General features: G+C 52.5%; 1 protein-coding gene across 1 annotated transcript in view; it reads left to right on the top strand.

The window, feature by feature from the left end:
* The window catches only part of LOC148453778 (uncharacterized), a 116,697-nt gene extending 99,168 nt beyond the window's left edge, over positions 1–17,529 (top strand). Inside the window, exons 9-13 of the mRNA XM_088461721.1 lie at positions 11,192–11,258; positions 15,489–15,591; positions 16,655–16,771; positions 16,854–16,913; positions 17,000–17,529. Of these exons, the coding sequence (XP_088317847.1) occupies positions 11,192–11,258; positions 15,489–15,591; positions 16,655–16,771; positions 16,854–16,913; positions 17,000–17,089 (437 nt within the window). The 3' untranslated portion in view covers positions 17,090–17,529. The remainder of the gene's footprint in view (positions 1–11,191; positions 11,259–15,488; positions 15,592–16,654; positions 16,772–16,853; positions 16,914–16,999) is intronic.
* The last annotated feature ends 6,686 nt before the right edge of the window (positions 17,530–24,215 follow it).

The following is a 24,215-nucleotide window of genomic DNA, read 5'->3' as shown; positions in this document are numbered from 1 at the left end:
GGAGTGTCACAGGTGTGTCTGGGAGTGTCACAGGTGTGTCTGGGAGTGTCACAGGTGTGTCAGGAGTGTCACAGGTGTGTCAGGAGTGTCACAGGTGTGTCAGGAGTGTCACAGGTCTGTCTGGGAGTGTCACAGGTCTGTCTGGGAGTGTCACAGGTGTGTCTGGGAGTGTCACAGGTGTGTCTGGGAGTGTCACAGGTGTGTCTGGGAGTGTCACAGGTGTGTCTGGGAGTGTCACAGGTGTGTCATGGGAGTGTCACAGGTGTGTCATGGGAGTGTCACAGGTGTGTCATGGGAGTGTCACAGGTGTGTCATGGGAGTGTCACAGGTGTTATGGGAGTGTCACAGGTGTTATGGGAGTGTCACAGGTCTGTCTGGGAGTGTCACATGTGTTATGGGAGTGTCACAGGTCTGTCAGGGAGTGTCACAGGTCTGTCAGGGAGTGTCACAGGTGTTATGGGAGTGTCACAGGTCTGTCTGGGAGTGTCACAGGTGTTATGGGAGTGTCACAGGTGTTATGGGAGTGTCACAGGTGTTATGGGAGTGTCACATGTGTTATGGGAGTGTCACAGGTCTGTCAGGGAGTGTCACAGGTGTTATGGGAGTGTCACAGGTGTGTCTGGGAGTGTCTCAGGTGTTATGGGAGTGTCTCAGGTGTTATGGGAGTGTCACAGGTGTGACTGCGAATGTCTCAGGTCTTATGGGAGTATCACAGGTGTGCCTGGGAGTATCATGGGCGTGTTATGGGAGTATCATGGGCGTATTATGGGTGTGTCTGGGAGTATCACAGGTGTTCTGGGAGTGTCTTGGGCATGTTATGGGAGTGTCACAGGTGTGTCTGGGAGTATCACGGGCGTGTTATAGGAGTATCCTGGGTGTGTTATGGGAGTGTCACAGGTGAGTCTGGGAGTGTCACAGGTGTTATGGGAGTGTCACAGGTGTGCTTGGGAGTATCACGGGCATGTTATGGGAGTATCATGGGCGTGTTATGGCAGTGTCACAGGTGTGTCTGGGAGTGTCACAGGTGTGTCTGGCAGTGTTATGGGAGTGTCACAGGTGTGTCTGAGCTGCTGCGTTCACAGTCACAGGTGTGTTATGGGAGTGTCTTGGCAGTGTCACAGGTGTGTTATGGGAGTGTCTGGGAGTATCATGGACATGTTATGGGAGTGTCACAGGTGTGCCTGGGAGTATCACGGGCATGTTATGGGAGTATCATGGGCGTGTTATGGCAGTGTCACAGGTGTGTCTGGCAGTGTCACAGGTGTGTTATGGGAGTGTCACAGGTGTGTCTGAGCTGCTGCGTTCACAGTCACAGGTGTGTTATGGGAGTGTCTTGGCAGTGTCACAGGTGTGTTATGGGAGTGTCTGGGAGTATCATGGACATGTTATGGGAGTGTCACAGGTGTGTCTGGGAGTGTCACAGGTGGTCTGGGAGTGTCTTGGGCATGTTATGGGAGTGTCACAGTTGTGTCTGGGAGTGTCACAGGTGTGTCTGGGAGTGTCACAGGTGTGTCTATGAGTGTGACAGGTGTGCCTGGGAGTATCATGGGCATGTTGTGGCAGTGTCACAGGTGTGTCTGGGAGTGTCATTGGCGTGTTATGGCAGTGTCACAGGTGTGTCTGGCAGTGTCACAGGTGTGTTATGGGAGTGTCACAGGTATGTCTGAGCTGCTGCATTCCCAGTCACAGGTGTGTTATGGGAGTGTTATGGGAGTGTCTGGGAGTATCATGGGAGTGTCACAGGTGTGTCTGGGAGTGTCACAGGTGTGTCTGGGAGTGTCACAGGTGTGTCTAGGAGTGTCACAGATGTGTCTGGGAGTATCATGGGCATGTTATGGGAGTGTCACAGGTGTGCCTGGGAGTATCATGGGCGTGTTATGGGAGTATCATGGGCATGTTATGGGAGTGTCACCGGTGTGTCTGGGAGTGTCACAGGTGTGTCTACGAGTGTCACAGGTGTGCCTGGGAGTATCACGGGTGTGTTATGGGAGTATCATGGGCATGTTATGGCAGTGTCACAGGTGTGTCTGGGAGTGTCACAGGTGTGTTATGGGAGTGTCACAGGTGTGTCTGAGCTGCTGCGTTCCCAGTCACAGGTGTGTTATTGGAGTGTCTTGGCAGTGTCACAGGTGTGTTATGGGAGTGTCTGGGAGTATCATGGGCGTGTTATGGGAGTGTCACAGGTGTGTCTGGGAGTGTCACAGGTGTGTCTGGGAGTGTCACAGGTGTGTCTGGGAGTGTCACAGGTGTGTCTGGGAGTGTCACAGGTGTGTCTGGGAATGTCACAGGTGTTATGGGAGTGTCAAAGGTGGGTCTAGGAGTGTCACCGGTGTGTCTGGGAGTGTCACATGTGTGTCTGCGAATGTCACAGGTGTTATGGGAGTGTCACAGGTGTGTCTGGGAGTATCATGGGCGTGTTATGGGAGTATCATAGGTGTGCCTGGGAGTGTCACAGGTGTTGTGGGAGTGTCACAGGTGTGTCTGGGAGTATCATGGGTGTGTTATGGGAGTATCATGGGCATATTATGGGACTATCATGGGCGTGTTATGGCAGTGTCACAGGTGTGTCTGGGAGTGTCATTGGTGTGTTATGGAAGTGTGTCTGAGAGTGTCATTGGCATGTTATGGAAGTGTCACCGGTGTGTCTGGCAGTGTCACAGGTGTGTTATGGGAGTGTCACAGGTGTGTCTGGGTGTGTCATTGGCATGTTATGGAAGTGTCACCAGTGTGTCTGGCAGTGTCACAGGTGTGTTATGGGAGTGTCTTGGCAGTGTCACTGGTGTGTTATGGGAGTGTCTTGGGCGTGTTATGGGAGTGTCACAGGTGTCTTATGGGAGTGTCACAGGTGTGTCTGGGAGTGTCATTGGCGTGCTATGGAAGTGTCACTGGTGTGTCTGGCAGTGTTACAGGTGTATTATGGTAGTGTCACAGGTGTGTTATGGGAGTGTCATGGGAGTGTCTTGTTTGTGTTATGGGAGTGTCTTGGGCGTGTTATGGGAGTGTCACAGGTGTGTCTGGGAGTGTCATTGACATGTTATGGGAGTGTCACCGGTGTGTCTGGGAGTGTCACCGGTGTGTCTGGGAGTATCATGGGCGTGTTATGGGAATATCATGGGCGTGTTATGGCAGTGTCACAGGTGTGTCTGGGAGTCATTGGCTTGTTATGGAAGTGTCACCGGTGTGTCTGGGAGTGTCACAGGTGTGTCTAGTAGTGTCACAGATGTGCCTGGGAGTATCATGGGCGTGTTATGGGAGTATCATGGGAGTGTTATGGCAGTGTCACAGGTGTGTTATGGCAGTGTCATTGGTGTGTCTGGGAGTGTCATTGGTGTGTTATGGAAGTGTCACCGGTGTATCTGGCAGTGTCAAAGGTGTGTCTGAGCTGCTGCGTTCCCAGTCACAGGTGTGTTATGGGAGTGTCTTGGGAGTGTCACAGGTGTGTCTGGGAGTGTCACAGGTGTGTTATGGGAGTGTCTTGGGCATGTTATGGGAGTGTCAGGTGTGTTATGGGAGTGTCAAAGGTGGGTCTAGGAGTGTCACAGGTGTGCCTGGGAGTATCATAGGCGTGTTAGGGGAGTGTCACAGGTGTGCCTGGGAGTTTCATGGGCGTGTTATGGAGTATCATGGGCATTTTATGGGAGTGTCACCGGTGTGTCTGGCAGTGTCACCGGTGTGTCACAGGTGTTATGGGAGTGTCACAGGTGTGTCTAGGAGTGTCAATGGTGTGCCTGGGAGTATCATGGGCGTGTTATGGGAGTATCATGGGCGTGTTATGGCAGTGTCACAGGTGTGTCTGGGAGTGTCATTGGCGTTTTATGGCAGTGTCACAGGTGTGTCTGGGAGTGTCACTGGCATGTTATGGAAGTGTCACCGGTGTGTCTGGCAGTGTCACAGATGTGTCTGAGCTGCTGCTTTCCCAGTCACAGGTGTGGTATGGGAGTGTCTTGGCAGTGTCACACGTGTGTTATGGGAGTGTCTTGGGCATGTTATAGGAGTGTCACAGGTGTGTCTGGGAGTGTCACAGGTGTGTCTGGGAGTGTCAATGGTGTGCCTGGGAGTATCATGGGCGTGTTATGGGAGTATCATGGGCGTGTTATGGCAGTGTCACAGGTGTGTCTGGGAGTGTCATTGGCGTTTTATGGAAGTGTCACAGGTGTGTCTGGGAGTATCATGGCCATTTTATGGCTGTGTCACCGGTGTGTCTGGCAGTGTCACCGGTGTGTCACAGGTGTTATGGGAGTGTCACAGGTGTGTCTGGGAGTGTCACTGGCATGTTATGGAAGTGTCACCGGTGTGTCTGGCAGTGTCACAGATGTGTCTGAGCTGCTGCTTTCCCAGTCACAGGTGTGGTATGGGAGTGTCTTGGCAGTGTCACAGGTGTGTTATGGGAGTGTCTTGGGCATGTTATAGGAGTGTCACAGGTGTGTCTGGGAGTGTCACAGGTGTGTCTGGGAGTGTCACAGGTGTGTCTGGGAGTGTCACAGGTGTGTCTGGGAGTGTCACAGGTGTGTCTGGGAGTGTCACAGGTGTGTTATGGGAGTGTCTTGGGCGTGTTATGGGAGTGTCACAGGTGTGTCTGGGAGTGTCATTGGCGTGCTATGGAAGTGTCACCGGTGTGTCTGGCAGTGTTACAGGTGTATTATGGGAGTGTCTTGAGAGTGTCACAGGTGTGTTATGGGAGTGTCTTTGGTGTGTTATGGGAGTGTCTTGGGCGTGTTATGGGAGTGTCACAGGTGTGTCTGGGAGTGTCACCGGTGTGTCTGGCAGTGTCACAGGTGTGTTATGGGAGTGTCACAGGTGTGTTATGGGAGTGTCACAGGTGTGTTATGGGAGTGTCACAGGTGTGTTATGGGAGTGTCTTGGGCGTGTTATGGGAGTGTCACAGGTGTGTCTGGGAGTGTCACCGGTGTGTCTGGCAGTGTCACAGGTGTGTTATGGGAGTGTCACAGGTGTGTCTGAGCTGCTGCATTCCCAGTCACAGGTGTGTTATGGGAGTATCTTGGCAGTGTCACAGGTGTATTATGGGAGTGTCTGGGAGTATCCTGGGCGTGTTATGGGAGTGTCACAGGTGTGCCTGGAAGTATCATGGGCGTGTTATGGGAGTGTCACCGGTGTGTCTGGGAGTGTCACAGGTGTGTCTGGGAGTTTCACAGGTGTGTCTGGGAGTGTCACATGTGTGTTATGGAAGTGTCATCGGTGTGTCTGGGAGTTTCACAGGTGTGTCTGGGAGTATCATGGGCATGTTATTGAAGTGTCACCGGTGTGTCTGGGAGAGTCACCGGTGTGTCTGGGAGTGTCATTGGCGTGCTATTGAAGTGCCACCGGTGTGTCTGGGAGTGTCACAGGTGTGTTATGGAAGTGTCTGGGAGTATCCTGGGCGTGTTATGGGAGTGTCACAGGTGTGCCTGGAAGTATCATGGGCGTGTTATGGGAGTGTCACAGGTGTTCTGGGAGTGTCTTGGGCATGTTATGGGAGTATCATGGGCATGTTATGGGAGTGTCATAGGTGTGTCTGGGAGTGTCACATGTGTGTTATGGAAGTGTCATCGGTGTGTCTGGGAGTTTCACAGGTGTGTCTGGGAGTATCATGGGCATGTTATTGAAGTGTCACCGGTGTGTCTGGGAGAGTCACCGGTGTGTCTGGGAGTGTCATTGGCGTGCTATGGAAGTGCCACCGGTGTGTCTGGGAGTGTCACAGGTGTGTTATGGAAGTTTCACCGGTGTATCTGGCAGTGTCACAGGTGTGTCTGAGCTGCTGCGTTCCCAGTCACAGGTGTGTTATGGGAGTGTCTTGGGCGTGTTATGGGAGTGTCACAGGTGTGTCTGGGAGTGTCACAGGTGTGTTATGGGAGTGTCTTGGGTGTGTTATGGGAGTGTCACAGGTGTGTCTGGGAGTGTCATTGGCGTGCTATGGAAGTGTCACCGGTGTATGTGGCAGTGTTACAGGTGTATTATGGGAGTGTCTTGAGAGTGTCACAGGTGTGTTATGGGTGTGTTATGGGAGGTCAATGCTGGATGGATAATGAGAAGCAGAGAGATCAGGAGCAACATTGTCATAAAAGCATCAGGAAAGAATCTACATGTGTCACACACAGATCTCAGCCGCTACAAGTAACAAAACTATACAGACAACAGCCCAGAAAGTTATGATTATGTGGGGGACAAGTTATGGCACACACTGACTGTAAAAGGGGGGGACAAAGTGTGGCACACACTCACTGTAAGGGGGGGACAAAGTGTGGCACACACTGACTGTAAGGGGGGGACAAAGTGTGGCACACACTGACTGTAAGGGGGGGACAAGATGTGGCACACACTGCCTGTAAAGGGGGGACAAGGTGTGGCACACACTGACTGTAAAAGGGGGGACAAAGTGTGGCACACACTGACTGTAAGGGTGGGACAAAGTGTGGCACACACTGACTGTAAGGGGGGGACAAGGTGTGGCACACAAGGTGTGGTATACACTGTTAGGGCGGAACAAGGTGTGACACACGCTGACTGTAAGGGGCCTGGTACATCTGCCAGAGACAGAGGAGTCAGGTGTGGCACACGCTGACTGTAAGGGGCCTGGTACATCTGCCAGATTCAGAGGTGTCAGGTGTGGCACACGCTGACTGTAAGGGGCATGGTACATCTGCCAGAGACAGAGGAGTCAGGTGTGGCACACACAGACTGTAAGGGGCCTGGTACATCTGCCAGAGACGGTGGAGTCAGGTGTGGCACACGCTGACTGTAAGGGGCCTGGTACATCTGCCAGAAACAGAGGAGTCAGGTGTGGCACACGCAGACTGTAAGGGGCCTGGTACATCTGCCAGAGACAGAGGAGTCAGGTGTGGCACACGCTGACTGTAAGGGGCCTGGTACATCTGCCAGATTCAGAGGTGTCAGGTGTGGCACACGCTGACTGTAAGGGGCATGGTACATCTGCCAGAGACAGAGGAGTCAGGTGTGGCACATGCCAACTGTAAGGGGCCTGGTACATCTGCCAGAGACAGAGGAGTCGGGTGTGGCACATGCCAACTGTAAGGGGCCTGGTACATCTGCCAGAGACAGAGGAGTCGGGTGTGGCACATGCCAACTGTAAGGGGCCTGGTACATCTGCCAGAGACAGAGGAGTCGGGTGTGGCACACGCCGACTGTAAGGGGCCTGGTACATCTGCCAGAGACAGAGGAGTCAGGTGTGGCACACGCTGACTGTAAGGGGCCTGGTACATCTACCAGAGACAGAGGAGTCAGGTGTGGCGCACACAGACTGTAAGGGGCCTGGTACATCTGCCAGAGACAGAGGAGTCAAGTGTGGCACACGCTGACTGTAAGGGGCCTGGTACATCTGCCAGAGACAGAGGAGTCAGGTGTGGCACACACAGACTGTAAGAGGCCTGGTACATCTGCCAGAGACAGAGGAGTCAGGTGTGGCACACACAGACTGTAAGAGGCCTGGTACATCTGCCAGAGACAGAGGAGTCAGGTGTGGCACACGCTGACTGTAAGGGGCCTGTTACATCTGCCAGAGACGGTGGAGTCAGGTGTGGCACACGCTGACTGTAAGGGGCCTGGTACATCTGCCAGAAACAGAGGAGTCAGGTGTGGCACACGCAGACTGTAAGGGGCCTGGTACATCTGCCATAGACAGAGGAGTCAGGTGTGGCACACGCTGACTGTAAGGGGCCTGGTACATCTGCCAGAGACAGAGGAGTCATGTGTGGCACACGCTGACTGTAAGGGGCCTGGTACATCTGCCAGAGACAGAGGAGTCAGGTGTGGCACACGCTGACTGTAAAGTGCCTGGTACATCTGCCAGAGACAGTAGAGTCAGGTGTGGCACACGCTGACTGTAAGGGGCCTGGTACATCTGCCAGAGACAGAGGAGTCAGGTGTGGCACAAGCTGACTGTAAGTGGCCTGGTACATCTGCCAGAGACAGAGGAGTCAGGTGTGGCACACGGTGACTGTAAGGGGCCTGGTACATCTACCAGAGACAGAGGAGTCAGGTGTGGCACACACAGACTGTAAGAGGCCTGGTACATCTGCCAGAGACAGAGGAGTCAGGTGTGGCACACGCTGACTGTAAGGGGCCTGGTACATCTGCCAGAGACAGAGGAGTCAGGTGTGGCACACACAGACTGTAAGAGGCCTGGTACATCTGCCAGAGACGGAGGAGTCAGGTGTGGCACACGCTGACTGTAAGGGGCCTGGTACATCTGCCAGAGACTTAGGAGTCAGGTGTGGCACACGCTGACTGTAAGGGGCCTGGTCATCTGCCAGAGACAGAGGATTCAGGTGTGGCACACGCTGACTGTAAGGGGCCTGGTACATCTGCCAGAGACAGAGGAGTCAGGTGTGGCACACGCCTACTGTAAGGGGCCTGGTACATCTGCCAGAGACAGAGGAGTCAGGTGTGGCACACGCTGACTGTAAGGGGCCTGGTACATCTGCCAGAGACAGAGGAGTCAGGTGTGGCACACGCTGACTGTAAGGGGCATGGTACATCTGCCAGAGACAGAGGAGTCAGGTGTGGCACACACAGACTGTAAGGGGCCTGGTACATCTGCCAGAGACAGAGGAGTCAGGTGTGGCACACACAGACTGTAAGGGGCCTGGTACATCTGCCAGAGACAGAGGAGTCAGGTGTGGCACACGGTGACTGTAAGGGGCCTGGTACATCTGCCAGAGACAGAGGAGTCAGGTGTGGCACACACAGACTGTAAGAGGCCTGGTACATCTGCCAGAGACAGAGGAGTCAGGTGTGGCACACGGTGACTGTAAGGGGCCTGGTCATCTGCCAGAGACAGAGGATTCAGGTGTGGCACACGCTGACTGTAAGGGGCCTGGTACATTGCCAGAGACAGAGGAGTCAGGTGTGGCACACGCTGACTGTAATGGGCATGGTACATCTGCCAGAGACAGAGGAGTCAGGTGTGGCACACACAGACTGTAAGGGGCCTGGTACATCTGCCAGAGACAGAGGAGTCAGGTGTGGCACACACAGACTGTAAGGGGCCTGGTACATCTGCCAGAGACAGAGGAGTCAGGTGTGGCACACGGTGACTGTAAGGGGCCTGGTACATCTGCCAGAGACAGAGGAGTCAGGTGTGGCACACACAGACTGTAAGAGGCCTGGTACATCTGCCAGAGACAGAGGAGTCAGGTGTGGCACACGGTGACTGTAAGGGGCCTGGTCATCTGCCAGAGACAGAGGATTCAGGTGTGGCACACGCTGACTGTAAGGGGCCTGGTACATCTGCCAGAGACAGAGGAGTCAGGTGTGGCACACGCTGACTGTAAGGGGCCTGGTACATCTGCCAGAGACAGAGGAGTCAGGTGTGGCACACGCTGACTGTAAGGGGCCTGGTACATCTGCCGCAGCTGTGTCCAAAGACGTATTGTCTGTGCATTGAGCTCCCATCTCTTTACCAGGCCCTGTGCTAGTAACAGATTAGGACGAGTCCGTTCCTCCTCTGGCAGGATATTAGGATATTCTGTTACTAATCCCACCCGGTGCAGACCTTCCAGCCCATGAGATCTTTATGCTGAGATGGGTGTGACCTACGTGTGATATTTGGGTGTGACCTACGTGTGATATATGGGTGTGACATACGTGTGATATATGGGTGTGACCTACGTGTGATATATTGTTGTGACCTACGTGTGATATATGGCTGTGACATGCGTGTGATATATGGGTGTGACATGTGTGATATATGGGTGTGACATACGCGTGATATATGGGTGTGACATACGTGTGATATATGGGTGTGACATACGCATGATATATGGGTGTGACATACGTGTGATATATGGGTGTGACATACGTGTGATATATGGGTGTGACATACATGTGATATATGGGTATAACATACGTGTGATATATGGGTGTGACATACGTGTGATATATGGGTGTGACGTACGTGTGATATATGGCTGTGACGTACGTGTGATATATGGCTGTGACGTACGTGTGATATATGGGTGTGACCTACGTGTGATATATTATTGTGACCTACGTGTGATATATGGCTGTGACATGCATGTGATATATGGGTGTGACCTACGTGTGATATATTGTTGTGACCTACGTGTGATATATTGTTGTGACCTACGTGTGATATATGGCTGTGAGATGCGTGTGATATATGGGTGTGACATGTGTGATATATGGGTGTGACATGTGTGATATGTGGCTGTGACCTACGTGTGATATATGGCTGTGAGATGCGTGTGATATATGGGTGTGACATGTGTGATATATGGGTGTGACATGTGTGATATATGGGTGTGACATGTGTGATATATGGGTGTGACCTACGTGTGATATATGGGTGTGACGTACGTGTGATATATGGCTGTGACACGTGTGATATGTGGGTGGGACATATGTGTGATATATGGGTGTGACATACGTGTGATATATGTATGGGTGTGACATACGTGTGATATATGTATGGGTGTGACCTACGTGTGATATATGGGTGTGACGTACGTGTGATATATGGGTGTGACGTACGTGTGATATATGGGTGTGACGTACGTGTGATATATGGGTGTGACCTACGTGTGATATATGGGTGTGACCTACGTGTGATATATGGGTGTGACCTACGTGTGATATATGGCTGTGACATGCATGTGATATATGGGTGTGACATGTGTGATATATGGCTGTGACACGTGTGATATGTGGGTGGGACATATGTGTGATATATGTATGGATGTGACATACGTGTGATATATGTATGGGTGTGACGTACGTGTGATATATGGGTGTGACGTACGTGTGATATATGGGTGTGACGTACGTGTGATATATGGGTGTGACGTATGTGTGATATGTGGCTGTGACATATGTGTGATATGTGGCTGTGACATACGTGTGATATGTGTGTGATCCCCAGTTGGCCTTGTGTGATCCCCAGACGTTCTCCTTGTGCAGTACAGTAGCTTGACTGGTGTATGGAGTGGCTCAGGGGTCAGGGGTCTCGGGCACAGCACGGCGAGGGGCTGTTTGTGGATATGATAAAGGGGCTTTGGACATTTTTCTAATTGCAGGAAATATAAATTGCACTGTACATGAAGTATCGCTGCTAATTACCATGTGTCTGTAAGTCACGTGTGTAAAACATATGTCATATCATACATCCTTCAAGCACCCGTCAGTATATAATCATATAAATACGTCTTTCCCTCATCAGACGCTGCATCATCACACAGAGAGAGAAGAGGGAGCCTGGAAACGTTACTGAATCAGTCTAAAGCCACGTACGTCATACATAGAATTATTATCTCTTCCTGTCTACCTACAGCAGACTCTAAGGGCGGTCTCACTGCGCAGTCTCTGACGGCGGTCTCACTGCGCAGACTCTGAGGGCGGTCTCACTGCGCAGACTCTGAGGGCGGTCTCACTGCTCAGACTCTGAGGACGTTCTCACTGCACAGACTCTGGGGGCGGTCTCACTGCACAGACTCTGAGGACGTTCTCATTGCGCAGTCTCTGACGGCGGTCTCACTGCGCAGACTCTGAGGGCGGTCTCACTGCTCAGACTCTGAGGGCGGTCTCACTGCTCAGACTCTGAGGACGTTCTCACTGCTCAGACTCTGAGGACGTTCTCACTGCACAGACTCTGGGGGCGGTCTCACTGCACAGACTGTGAGGGCGGTTTCACTGCACAGACTGTGAGGGCGGTCTCACTGCGCAGACTCTGAGGGCGGTCTCACTGCGCAGACTCTGAGGACGTTCTCACTGCGCAGACTCTGAGGACGTTCTCACTGCGCAGTCTCTGAGGGCGGTCTCACTGCGCAGACTCTGAGGGCGGTCTCACTGCGCAGACTCTGAGGGCGGTCTCACTGCGCAGACTCTGAGGGCGGTCTCACTGCGCAGACTCTGAGGGCGGTCTCACTGCGCAGTCTCTGAGGGCGGTCTCACTGCGCAGACTCTGAGGGCGGTCTCACTGCGCAGACTCTGAGGGCGGTCTCACTGCACAGACTCTGAGGGCGGTCTCACTGCGCAGACTCTGAGGGCGGTCTCACTGCGCAGACTCTGAGGACGTTCTCACTGCGCAGTCTCTGACGACGTTCTCACTGCGCAGTCTCTGACGGCGGTCTCACTGCGCAGTCTCTGACGGCGGTCTCACTGCGCAGACTCTGAGGGCGGTCTCACTGCGCAGACTCTGAGGGCGGTCTCACTGCGCAGACTCTGAGGGCGGTCTCACTGCTCAGACTCTGAGGGCGGTCTCACTGCTCAGACTCTGAGGGCGTTCTCACTGCGCAGACTGTGAGGACGTTCTCACTGCGCAGACTGTGAGGGCGGTCTCACTGCGCAGACTCTGAGGGCGGTCTCACTGCGCAGACTCTGAGGGCGGTCTCACTGCGCAGACTCTGAGGGCGGTCTCACTGCTCAGACTCTGAGGGCGGTCTCACTGCTCAGACTCTGAGGGCGTTCTCACTGCGCAGACTGTGAGGACGTTCTCACTGCGCAGACTGTGAGGGCGGTCTCACTGCGCAGACTCTGAGGGCGGTCTCACTGCGCAGATTGTGAGGGCGGTCTCACTGCGCAGACTGTGAGGGCGGTCTCACTGCGCAGACTGTGAGGGCGGTCTCACTGCGCAGACTGTGAGGGCGGTCTCACTGCGCAGACTCTGAGGGCGGTCTCACTGCGCAGACTCTGAGGGCGGTCTCACTGCGCAGACTCTGAGGGCGGTCTCACTGCGCAGACTCTGAGGGCGGTCTCACTGCGCAGACTCTGAGGGCGGTCTCACTGCGCAGACTCTGAGGGCGGTCTCACTGCGCAGACTCTGAGGGCGGTCTCACTGCGCAGACTCTGAGGACGTTCTCACTGCGCAGTCTCTGACGGCGGTCTCACTGCGCAGACTCTGAGGGCGGTCTCACTGCACAGACTCTGAGGGCGGTCTCACTGCTCAGACTCTGAGGGCGGTCTCAGGCTCTGAGGGCGGTCTCACTGCACAGACTCTGAGGGCGGTCTCACTGCGCAGACTCTGAGGGCGGTCTCACTGCGCAGACTCTGAGGGCGGTCTCACTGCGCAGACTCTGAGGACGTTCTCACTGCGCAGTCTCTGACGACGTTCTCACTGCGCAGTCTCTGACGGCGGTCTCACTGCGCAGTCTCTGACGGCGGTCTCACTGCGCAGACTCTGAGGGCGGTCTCACTGCGCAGACTCTGAGGGCGGTCTCACTGCGCAGACTCTGAGGGCGGTCTCACTGCTCAGACTCTGAGGGCGGTCTCACTGCTCAGACTCTGAGGGCGGTCTCACTGCGCAGACTGTGAGGACGTTCTCACTGCGCAGACTGTGAGGGCGGTCTCACTGCGCAGACTGTGAGGGCGGTCTCACTGCGCAGACTGTGAGGGCGGTCTCACTGCGCAGACTGTGAGGGCGGTCTCACTGCGCAGACTGTGAGGGCGGTCTCACTGCGCAGACTGTGAGGGCGGTCTCACTGCGCAGACTGTGAGGGCGGTCTCACTGTGCAGACTGTGAGGGCGGTCTCACTGCGCAGACTGTGAGGGCGGTCTCACTGCGCAGACTGTGAGGGCGGTCTCACTGCGCAGACTGTGAGGGCGGTCTCACTGCGCAGACTGTGAGGGCGGTCTCACTGCGCAGACTCTGAGGGCGGTCTCACTGCGCAGACTCTGAGGGCGGTCTCACTGCGCAGACTCTGAGGGCGGTCTCACTGCGCAGACTCTGAGGGCGGTCTCACTGCGCAGACTCTGAGGGCGGTCTCACTGCGCAGACTCTGAGGGCGGTCTCACTGCGCAGACTCTGAGGGCGGTCTCACTGCGCAGACTCTGAGGGCGGTCTCACTGCGCAGACTCTGAGGGCGGTCTCACTGCGCAGACTCTGAGGGCGGTCTCACTGCGCAGACTCTGAGGGCGGTCTCACTGCGCAGACTCTGAGGGCGGTCTCACTGCGCAGACTCTGAGGGCGGTCTCACTGCGCAGACTCTGAGGGCGGTCTCACTGCGCAGACTCTGAGGGCGGTCTCACTGCGCAGACTCTGAGGGCGGTCTCACTGCGCAGACTCTGAGGGCGGTCTCACTGCGCAGACTCTGAGGGCGGTCTCACTGCGCAGACTCTGAGGGCGGTCTCACTGCGCAGACTCTGAGGGCGGTCTCACTGCGCAGACTCTGAGGGCGGTCTCACTGCGCAGACTCTGAGGACGCTCTCACTGCGCAGACTCTGAGGACGCTCTCTCATTGCGCAGACTCTGAGGACGCTCTCTCATTGCGCAGACTCTGAGGACGCTCTCTCATTGCGCAGACTCTGAGGACGCTCTCTCATTGCGCAGACTCTGAGGACGCTCTCTCATTGCGCAGACTCTGAGGACGCTCTCTCATTGCGCAGACTCTGAGGACGCTCTCTCATTGCGCAGACTCTGAGGACGCTCTCTCATTGCGCAGACTCTGAGGACGCTCTCTCATTGCGCAGACTCTGAGGACGCTCTCTCATTGCGCTGACTCTGAGGACGCTCTCTCATTGCGCTGACTCTGAGGACGCTCTCTCATTGCGCAGACTCTGAGGACGCTCTCTCATTGCGCTGACTCTGAGGACGCTCTCTCATTGCGCTGACTCTGAGGACGCTCTCTCATTGCGCTGACTCTGAGGACGCTCTCTCATTGCGCTGACTCTGAGGACGCTCTCTCATTGCGCTGACTCTGAGGACGCTCTCTCATTGCGCTGACTCTGAGGACGCTCTCTCATTGCGCTGACTCTGAGGACGCTCTCTCATTGCGCTGACTCTGAGGACGCTCTCTCATTGCGCTGACTCTGAGGACGCTCTCTCATTGCGCTGACTCTGAGGACGCTCTCTCATTGCGCTGACTCTGAGGACGCTCTCTCATTGCGCTGACTCTGAGGACGCTCTCTCATTGCGCTGACTCTGAGGACGCTCTCTCATTGCGCTGACTCTGAGGACGCTCTCTCATTGCGCTGACTCTGAGGACGCTCTCTCATTGCGCTGACTCTGAGGACGCTCTCTCATTGCGCTGACTCTGAGGACGCTCTCTCATTGCGCTGACTCTGAGGACGCTCTCTCATTGCGCTGACTCTGAGGACGCTCTCTCATTGCGCTGACTCTGAGGACGCTCTCTCATTGCGCTGACTCTGAGGACGCTCTCTCATTGCGCTGACTCTGAGGACGCTCTCTCATTGCGCTGACTCTGAGGACGCTCTCTCATTGCGCTGACTCTGAGGACGCTCTCTCATTGCGCTGACTCTGAGGACGCTCTCTCATTGCGCTGACTCTGAGGACGCTCTCTCATTGCGCTGACTCTGAGGACGCTCTCTCATTGCGCTGACTCTGAGGACGCTCTCTCATTGCGCTGACTCTGAGGACGCTCTCTCATTGCGCTGACTCTGAGGACGGTCTCTCATTATGCTGACTCTGAGGACGGTCTCTCATTATGCTGACTCTGAGGACGGTCTCTTCTATGACCATATATTATGTCACTGAAAGTTTCTATTAATTGTCTTTGTTAAAGTGAGAATCTGACTGAGGATTCGGGGTCTTTCTTCCGCCGTTATGGGGGTTCAAAAAGAGGAGTCTTTCTCCGCTGGGCCCAGGATCGCACCTGCGGGTATAAGGTGAGAGTAGTAGATTGTAAGCTCATGTGGCCATATTTACCCTCTCTTACATGTCCTTCTCCACAATCTTTTGGTATCATGAGCTCCTCAATGTACAGTGCTGTGTAATATGCTAGATAAAGAGATATGAGTGAGATATAGATAGATATGAGATTGATAGATACTGTAAATAGATAGATATGAGATAGATACTGTAAATCGATAGATATGAGATAGATAGATACTGTAGATAGATATATAGATAGGTAGATAGATAGATACTGTAAATAGATAGATATGAGATAGATAGATACTGTAGATAGATATATAGATAGGTAGATAGATACTGTAAATCGATAGATATGAGATAGATACTGTAGATAGATATATAGATAGGTAGATAGATATGAGATAGATAGATACTGTAGATAGATATATAGATAGGTAGATAGATATGAGATAGATAGATATGAGAGAGAGAGATAGATAGATAGGAGCAGCCAATAAAACACACACAAATCTAACGCTAATCATTACAATGAGCCCGTCCTGAGAGAACCAAGTTCTCTTCTCCATGTAAAAGATCTTTTCTAGCTGTAAGTCCTCTCATTCCAGATATAGAGCTTTCTCCCAATACATAACGTTCTCCGCTGTGCGGAGCGATCAATCCATCACCACATCAGGCAGAACGCAGAGAGAGGGGGCTCATTGTAAAGATTAGCAGCGACACAAGCCCCTATTACCAGGCTGGTTCAGATGAGCAAATCATGTATTATCTTTGTGACGGACCAATCACTGGAGGCTATGTCGGGGCACATGTATGTTTGATATGACGGCACGGCTGTACAATCGTCCCCAGTGGTGCTGACGCTTCATATGATAGAAGCTACGTAGGCCTACACGGCGGATGTCACAGTGTGCGCAGTATATGGGGGCAGAATAACACCACCTGGTGATAGTACGGTGTGGGGGTAACAGAGTGTAACTGAATGATTTACTCACAGACTATAATAATAAAGTAAAAAGTGCATTACGGCTGCATGTCTCGCCCGTCACACCGTGTAACTCCCCGATCTTTCTACAGCACGTGGTTATTACAAATTTCAGCACATCCTGGGTAGATGGCATGGCTCTTTGTGCCCTTCTGCACTCCTACCTCCCACAGATGATCCCGTATCCGCAGCTCCGTCCCCTGGAGAAGGTAGGTTACCTCACATGGTCAAACATCAACCAGGGCCCAGAATATCCCTGACCACTCAGCAAACATGTTCTCTGGGTTTCAGAGGAAGAATCTGCAGTTGGCGTTCCATGTCGCTGAGAGCGTTGGAATACCCCCATTGCTGGTAAGCCCCTCACCATTTCCAGCCCACCCCTCTGCTTTCCTTCATCTTCTCTGTCTATGACTCTCATGCGTCCATCTTCTTTGCAGACCCCAGACCACATGCTCCAGACACAGGGCCCAGATTGGCAGAAAGTTCTCCTCTACGTGGAATCCATTTACCAGAAATTTGAGGCATGAAGGGTCGTCCCGTCTAACGATGACGAATCTCATCATGGTCTAATATCTCCTGGGTGGCTGTCGTGTCTGGTGGATCTCTCACAACCCCTTCCCCATATTATACGCAGAGGTCTGCGTGGGGCAGTCTTATTTATTGCCATATAAAGTCCAACTGGATTTGCCCCTAAACCGTATACTCTGACTGCGTCAGACATGTCATGCAGCCGCCTATGTATAACTGATGGACACTCGGGGGAGGACGGTGCAGGACAGCCCCATGCTGAGTGATAATGTGATCTAATGGATCCAGAAGGCGCTAATGAAAGCTCTAGAATAGATATGAATAGAGGGTGTGAATAATGGGCGTCTGCTATAATTGGCCACAGATATCCAGTCTGATTGTGAAGCGCTATAGAATGTAGGTGTCTGTAAGTGACGGAGGTGTGAGAGGAGCTACACATTTAGGCTAAATATCCTTTTGGAATTACATAAACAATTTATATTTAACATAATCTCTATTTATTTCCACCTAATCCCTGCGCTCTCCTGAGGTCACAGAGTACAGAGAGGTAACATGTGAGGATAATGTCTGTGTGAGGAGGGAGGGAGAGGTCACTAATCTCTGCGCTGTCCTGAGGTCACAGATTACAGAGAGGTAACATGTGAGGATAATGTCTGTGTGAGGAGAAAGGGAGAGGTCACTAATCTCTGCGCTGTCCTGAGGTCACAGATTACAGAGAGGTAACATGTGAGGATAATGTCTGTGTGAGGAGGGAGGGAGAGGACACTAATCTCTGCGCTCTCCTGAGGTCACAGATTACAGAGAGGTAACATGTGAGGATAATGTCTGTGTGAGGAGGGAGGGAGAGGTCACTAATCTCTGCGCTCTCCTGAGGTCACAGATTACAGAGAGGTAACATGTGAGGATAATGTCTGTGTGAGGCGTGAGGTAGAGGTCACTAATCTCTGCTCTCTCCTGAGGTCACAGATTACGGAGAGGTAACATGTGAGGATAATGTCTGTGTGAGGAGGGAGGGAGAGGTCACTAATCTCTGCGCTCTCCTGAGGTCACAGATTACGGAGAGGTAACATGTGAGGATAATGTCTGTGTGAGGAGGGAGAGGTCACTAATCTCTGCGCTCTCCTGAGGTCACAGAGTGCGGAGAGGTAACATGTGAGGATAATGTCTGTGTGAGGAGGGAGGGAGAGGACACTAATCTCTGTGCTCTCCTGAGGTCACAGAGTGCGGAGAGGTAACATGTGAGGATAATGTCTGTGTGAGGAGGGAGGGAGAGGTCACTAATCTCTGTGCTCTCCTGAGGTCACAGAGTACAGAGAGGTAACATGTGAGGATAATGTCTGTGTGAGGAGGGAGGGAGAGGTCACTAATCTCTGCGCTCTCCTGAGGTCACAGATTACAGAGAGGTAACATGTGAGGATAATGTCTGTGTGAGGCAGGAGGGAGAGGTCACTAATCTCTGCGCTCTCCTGAGGTCACAGATTACAGAGAGGTAACATGTGAGGATAATGTCTGTGTGAGGAGGGAGGGAGAGGTCACTAATCTCTGCGCTCTCCTGAGGTCACAGATTACAGAGAGGTAACATGTGAGGATAATGTCTGTGTGAGGCGTGAGGTAAAGGTCACTAATCTCTGCGCTCTCCTGAGGTCACAGATTACGGAGAGGTAACATGTGAGGATAATGTCTGTGTGAGGAGGGAGGGAGAGGTCACTAATCTCTGCGCTCTCCTGAGGTCACATATTACAGAGATGTAACATGTGAGGATAATGTCTGTGTGAGGAGGGAGAGGTCACTAATCTCTGCGCTCTCCTGAGGTCACAGATTACAGAGAGGTAACATGTGAGGATAATGTCTGTGTGAGGCAGGAGGGAGAGGTCACTAATCTCTGCGCTCTCCTGAGGTCACAGATTACGGAGAGGTAACATGTGAGGATAATGTCTGTGTGAGGAGGGAGGGAGAGGTCACTAATCTCTGCGCTCTCCTGAGGTCACAGAGTGCGGAGAGGTAACATGTGAGGATAATGTCAGTGTGAGGAGGGAGGGAGAGGACACTAATCTCTGCGCTCTCCTGAGGTCACAGATTACAGAGAGGTAACATGTGAGGATAATGTCTGTGTGAGAGAGGGAGAGGTCACTAATCTCTGTGCTCTCCTGAGGTCACAGATTACAGAGAGGTAACATGTGAGGATAATGTCTGTGTGAGGAGGGAGGGAGAGGTCACTAATCTCTGCGCTCTCCTGAGGTCACAGATTACAGAGAGGTAACATGTGAGGATAATGTCTGTGTGAGGAGGGAGGGAGAGGTCACTAATCTCTGCGCTGTCCTGAGGTCAGAGAGTACAGAGAGGTAACATGTGAGGATAATGTCTGTGTGAGGAGGGAGAGGTCACTAATCTCTGCGCTCTCCTGAGGTCACAGATTACAGAGAGGTAACATGTGAGGATAATGTCTGTGTGAGGCAGGAGGGAGAGGTCACTAATCTCTGCGCTCTCCTGAGGTCACAGATTACGGAGAGGTAACATGTGAGGATAATGTCTGTGTGAGGAGGGAGGGAGAGGTCACTAATCTCTGCGCTCTCCTGAGGTCACAGAGTACGGAGAGGTAACATGTGAGGATAATGTCTGTGTGAGGAGGGAGGGAGAGGACACTAATCTCTGCGCTCTCCTGAGGTCACAGATTACAGAGAGGTAACATGTGAGGATAATGTCTGTGTGAGGAGGGAGGGAGAGGTCACTAATCTCTGCGCTCTCCTGAGGTCACAGAGTACGGAGAGGTAACATGTGAGGATAATGTCTGTGTGAGGCGGGAGGGAGAGGTCACTAATCTCTGCACTCTCCTGAGGTCACAGATTACAGAGAGGTAACATGTGAGGATGATGTCTGTGTGAGGAGGGAGGGAGAGGTCACTAATCTCTGCGCTCTCCTGAGGTCACAGATTACAGAGAGGTAACATGTGAGGATAATGTCTGTGTGAGGAGGGAGGGAGAGGTCACTAATCTCTGCGCTCTCCTGAGGTCACAGAGTACAGAGAGGTAACATGTGAGGATAATGTCTGTGTGAGGAGGGAGGGAAAGGTCACTAATCTCTGCGCTCTCCTGAGGTCACAGAGTACAGAGAGGTAACATGTGAGGATAATGTCTGTGTGAGGCGGGAGGGAGAGGTCACTAATCTCTGCGCTCTCCTGAGGTCACAGATTACAGAGAGGTAACATGTGAGGATAATGTCTGTGTGAGGAGGGAGAGGTCACTAATCTCTGCGCTCTCCTGAGGTCACAGAGTACAGAGAGGTAACATGTGAGGATAATGTCTGTGTGAGGCGGGAGGGAGAGGTCACTAATCTCTGCGCTCTCCTGAGGTCACAGATTACAGAGAGGTAACATGTGAGGATAATGTCTGTGTGAGGAGGGAGGGAGAGGTCACTAATCTCTGTGCTCTCCTTAGGTCACAGAGTACAGAGAGGTAACATGTGAGGACAATGTCTGTGTGAGGAGGGAGAGGTCACTAATCTCTGCTCTCTCCTGAGGTCACAGATTACAGAGAGGTAACATGTGAGGATAATGTCTGTGTGAGGAGGGAGAGGTCACTAATCTCTGTGCTCTCCTGAGGTCAAAGATTACAGAGAGGTAACATGTGAGGATAATGTCTGTGTGAGAGAGGGAGAGGTCACTAATCTCTGCGCTCTCCTGAGGTCACAGATTACGGAGAGGTAACATGTGAGGATAATGTCTGTGTGAGGAGGGAGGGAGAGGACACTAATCTCTGCGCTCTCCTGAGGTCACAGATTACAGAGAGGTAACATGTGAGGATAATGTCTGTGTGAGGAGGGAGGGAGAGGTCACTAATCTCTGCGCTCTCCTGAGGTCACAGAGTACGGAGAGGTAACATGTGAGGATAATGTCTGTGTGAGGAGGGAGGGAGAGGACACTAATCTCTGCGCTCTCCTGAGGTCACAGAGTACAGAGAGGTAACATGTGAGGATAATGTCTGTGTGAGGCGGGAGGGAGAGGTCACTAATCTCTGCGCTCTCCTGAGGTCACAGAGTACAGAGAGGTAACATGTGAGGATAATGTCTGTGTGAGGAGGGAGGGAAAGGTCACTAATCTCTGCGCTCTCCTGAGGTCACAGAGTACAGAGAGGTAACATGTGAGGATAATGTCTGTGTGAGGCGGGAGGGAGAGGTCACTAATCTCTGCGCTCTCCTGAGGTCACAGATTACAGAGAGGTAACATGTGAGGATAATGTCTGTGTGAGGAGGGAGAGGTCACTAATCTCTGCGCTCTCCTGAGGTCACAGAGTACAGAGAGGTAACATGTGAGGATAATGTCTGTGTGAGGCGGGAGGGAGAGGTCACTAATCTCTGCGCTCTCCTGAGGTCACAGATTACAGAGAGGTAACATGTGAGGATAATGTCTGTGTGAGGAGGGAGGGAGAGGTCACTAATCTCTGTGCTCTCCTTAGGTCACAGAGTACAGAGAGGTAACATGTGAGGACAATGTCTGTGTGAGGAGGGAGGGAGAAGTCACTAATCTCTGCGCTCTCCTGAGGTCACAGATTACAGAGAGGTAACATGTGAGGATAATGTCTGTGTGAGGAGGGAGAGGTCACTAATCTCTGCGCTCTCCTGAGGTCACAGAGTACAGAGAGGTAACATGTGAGGATAATGTCTGTGTGAGGAGGGAGAGGTCACTAATCTCTGCTCTCTCCTGAGGTCACAGATTACAGAGAGGTAACATGTGAGGATAATGTCTGTGTGAGGAGGGAGAGGTCACTAATCTCTGTGCTCTCCTGAGGTCAAAGATTACAGAGAGGTAACATGTGAGGATAATGTCTGTGTGAGAGAGGGAGAGGTCACTAATCTCTGCGCTCTCCTGAGGTCACAGATTACAGAGAGGTAACATCTGAGGATAATGTCTGTGTGAGGAGGGAGAGGTCACTAATCTCTGCTCTCTCCTGAGGTCACAGATTACAGAGAGGTAACATGTGAGGATAATGTCTGTGTGAGGAGGGAGAGGTCACTAATCTCTGTGCTCTCCTGAGGTCAAAGATTACAGAGAGGTAACATGTGAGGATAATGTCTGTGTGAGAGAGGGAGAGGTCACTAATCTCTGCGCTCTCCTGAGGTCACAGATTACAGAGAGGTAACATGTGAGGATAATGTCTGTGTGAGGAGGGAGGGAGAGGTCACTAATCTCTGCGCTCTCCTGAGGTCACAGATTACAGAGAGGTAACATGTGAGGATAATGTCTGTGTGAGGAGGGAGAGGTCACTAATCTCTGCGCTCTCCTGAGGTCACAGATTACAGAGAGGTAACATGTGAGGATAATGTCTGTGTGAGGAGGGAGGGAGAGGTCACTAATCTCTGCGCTCTCCTGAGGTCACAGATTACAGAGAGGTAACATGTGAGGATAATGTCTGTGTGAGGAGGGAGAGGTCACTAATCTCTGCACTCTCCTGAGGTCACAGATTTCAAAGAGGTAACATGTGAGGATAATGTCTGTGTGAGGCGGGAGGGAGAGGTCACTAATCTTTGTAATCCGTGATCTCAGGAGAGAGCAGAGATTAGTGACCTCTCCCTCCTGCCTCACACAGACATTATCCTCACGTTACCTCTCTGTAATCCGTGATCTCAGGAGAGAGCAGAGAGGTAACATGTGAGGATAATGTCTGTGTGAGGAGGGAGAGGTCACTAATCTCTGCGCTCTCCTGAGGTCACAGAGTACAGAGAGGTAACATGTGAGGATAATGTCTGTGTGAGGAGGGAGGGAGAGGTCACTAATCTCTGCGCTCTCCTGAGGTCACAGATTACAGAGAGGTAACATGTGAGGATAATGTCTGTGTGAGGCGGGAGGGAGAGGTCACTAATCTCTGCGCTCTCCTGAGGTCACAGATTACAGAGAGGTAACATGTGAGGATAATGTCTGTGTGAGGAGGGAGGGAGAGGTCACTAATCTCTGGGCTCTCCTGAGGTCACAGATTACAGAGAGGTAACATGTGAGGATAATGTCTGTGTGAGGAGGGAGAGGTCACTAATCTCTGCGCTCTGCTGAGGTCACAGATTACAGAGAGGTAACATGTGAGGATAATGTCTGTGTGAGGAGGGAGAGGTCACTAATCTCTGCGCTCTCCTGAGGTCACAGAGTACAGAGAGGTAACATGTGAGGATAATGTCTGTGTGAGTTGGGAGGGAGAGGTCACTAATCTCTGCGCTCTCCTGAGGTCACAGAGTACAGAGAGGTAACATGTGAGGATAATGTCTGTGTGAGGCTGGAGGGAGAGGTCACTAATCTCTGTGATCTCCTGAGGTCACAGATTACAGAGAGGTAACATGTGAGGATAATGTCTGTGTGAGGAGGGAGGGAGAGGTCACTAATCTCTGCGCTCTCCTGAGGTCACAGATTACAGAGAGGTAACATGTGAGGATAATGTCTGTGTGAGGAGGGAGGGAGAGGTCACTAATCTCTGCGCTCTGCTGAGGTCACAGATTACAGAGAGGTAACATGTGAGGATAATGTCTGTGTGAGAGAGGGAGAGGTCACTAATCTCTGCGCTCTCCTGAGGTCACAGATTACAGAGAGGTAACATGTGAGGATAATGTCTGTGTGAGGAGGGAGAGGTCACTAATCTCTGCTCTCTCCTGAGGTCACAGAGTACAGAGAGGTCACATGTGAGGATAATGTCTGTGTGAGGCGGGAGGGAGAGGTCACTAATCTCTGCGCTGTCCTGAGGTCAGAGAGTACAGAGAGGTAACATGTGAGGATAATGTCTGTGTGAGGCGGGAGGGAGAGGTCACTAATCTCTGCGCTGTCCTGAGGTCAGAGAGTACAGAGAGGTAACGTGAGGATAATGTCTGTGTGAGGCGGGAGGGAGAGGTCACTAATCTCTGCGCTGTCCTGAGGTCAGAGAGTACAGAGAGGTAACATGTGAGGATAATGTCTGTGTGAGGAGGGAGGGAGAGGTCACTAATCTCTGCGCTCTCCTGAGGTCACAGAGTACGGAGAGGTAACATGTGAGGATAATGTCTGTGTGAGGTGGGAGGGAGAGGTCACTAATCTCTGCGCTCTCCTGAGGTCACAGAGTACAGAGAGGTAACATGTGAGGATAATGTCTGTGTGAGTCGGGAGGGAGAGGTCAC

Source organism: Taudactylus pleione, unplaced genomic scaffold, assembly GCF_031769625.1.
Source record: "Taudactylus pleione unplaced genomic scaffold, aTauple2 ptg001090l, whole genome shotgun sequence".
In the NCBI taxonomy this organism is placed as follows: Eukaryota; Metazoa; Chordata; class Amphibia; order Anura; family Myobatrachidae; genus Taudactylus; species Taudactylus pleione.
The sequence above is the reverse complement of the archived record's forward strand: the minus strand, read 5'-3'. Positions and strand labels throughout refer to the sequence as shown.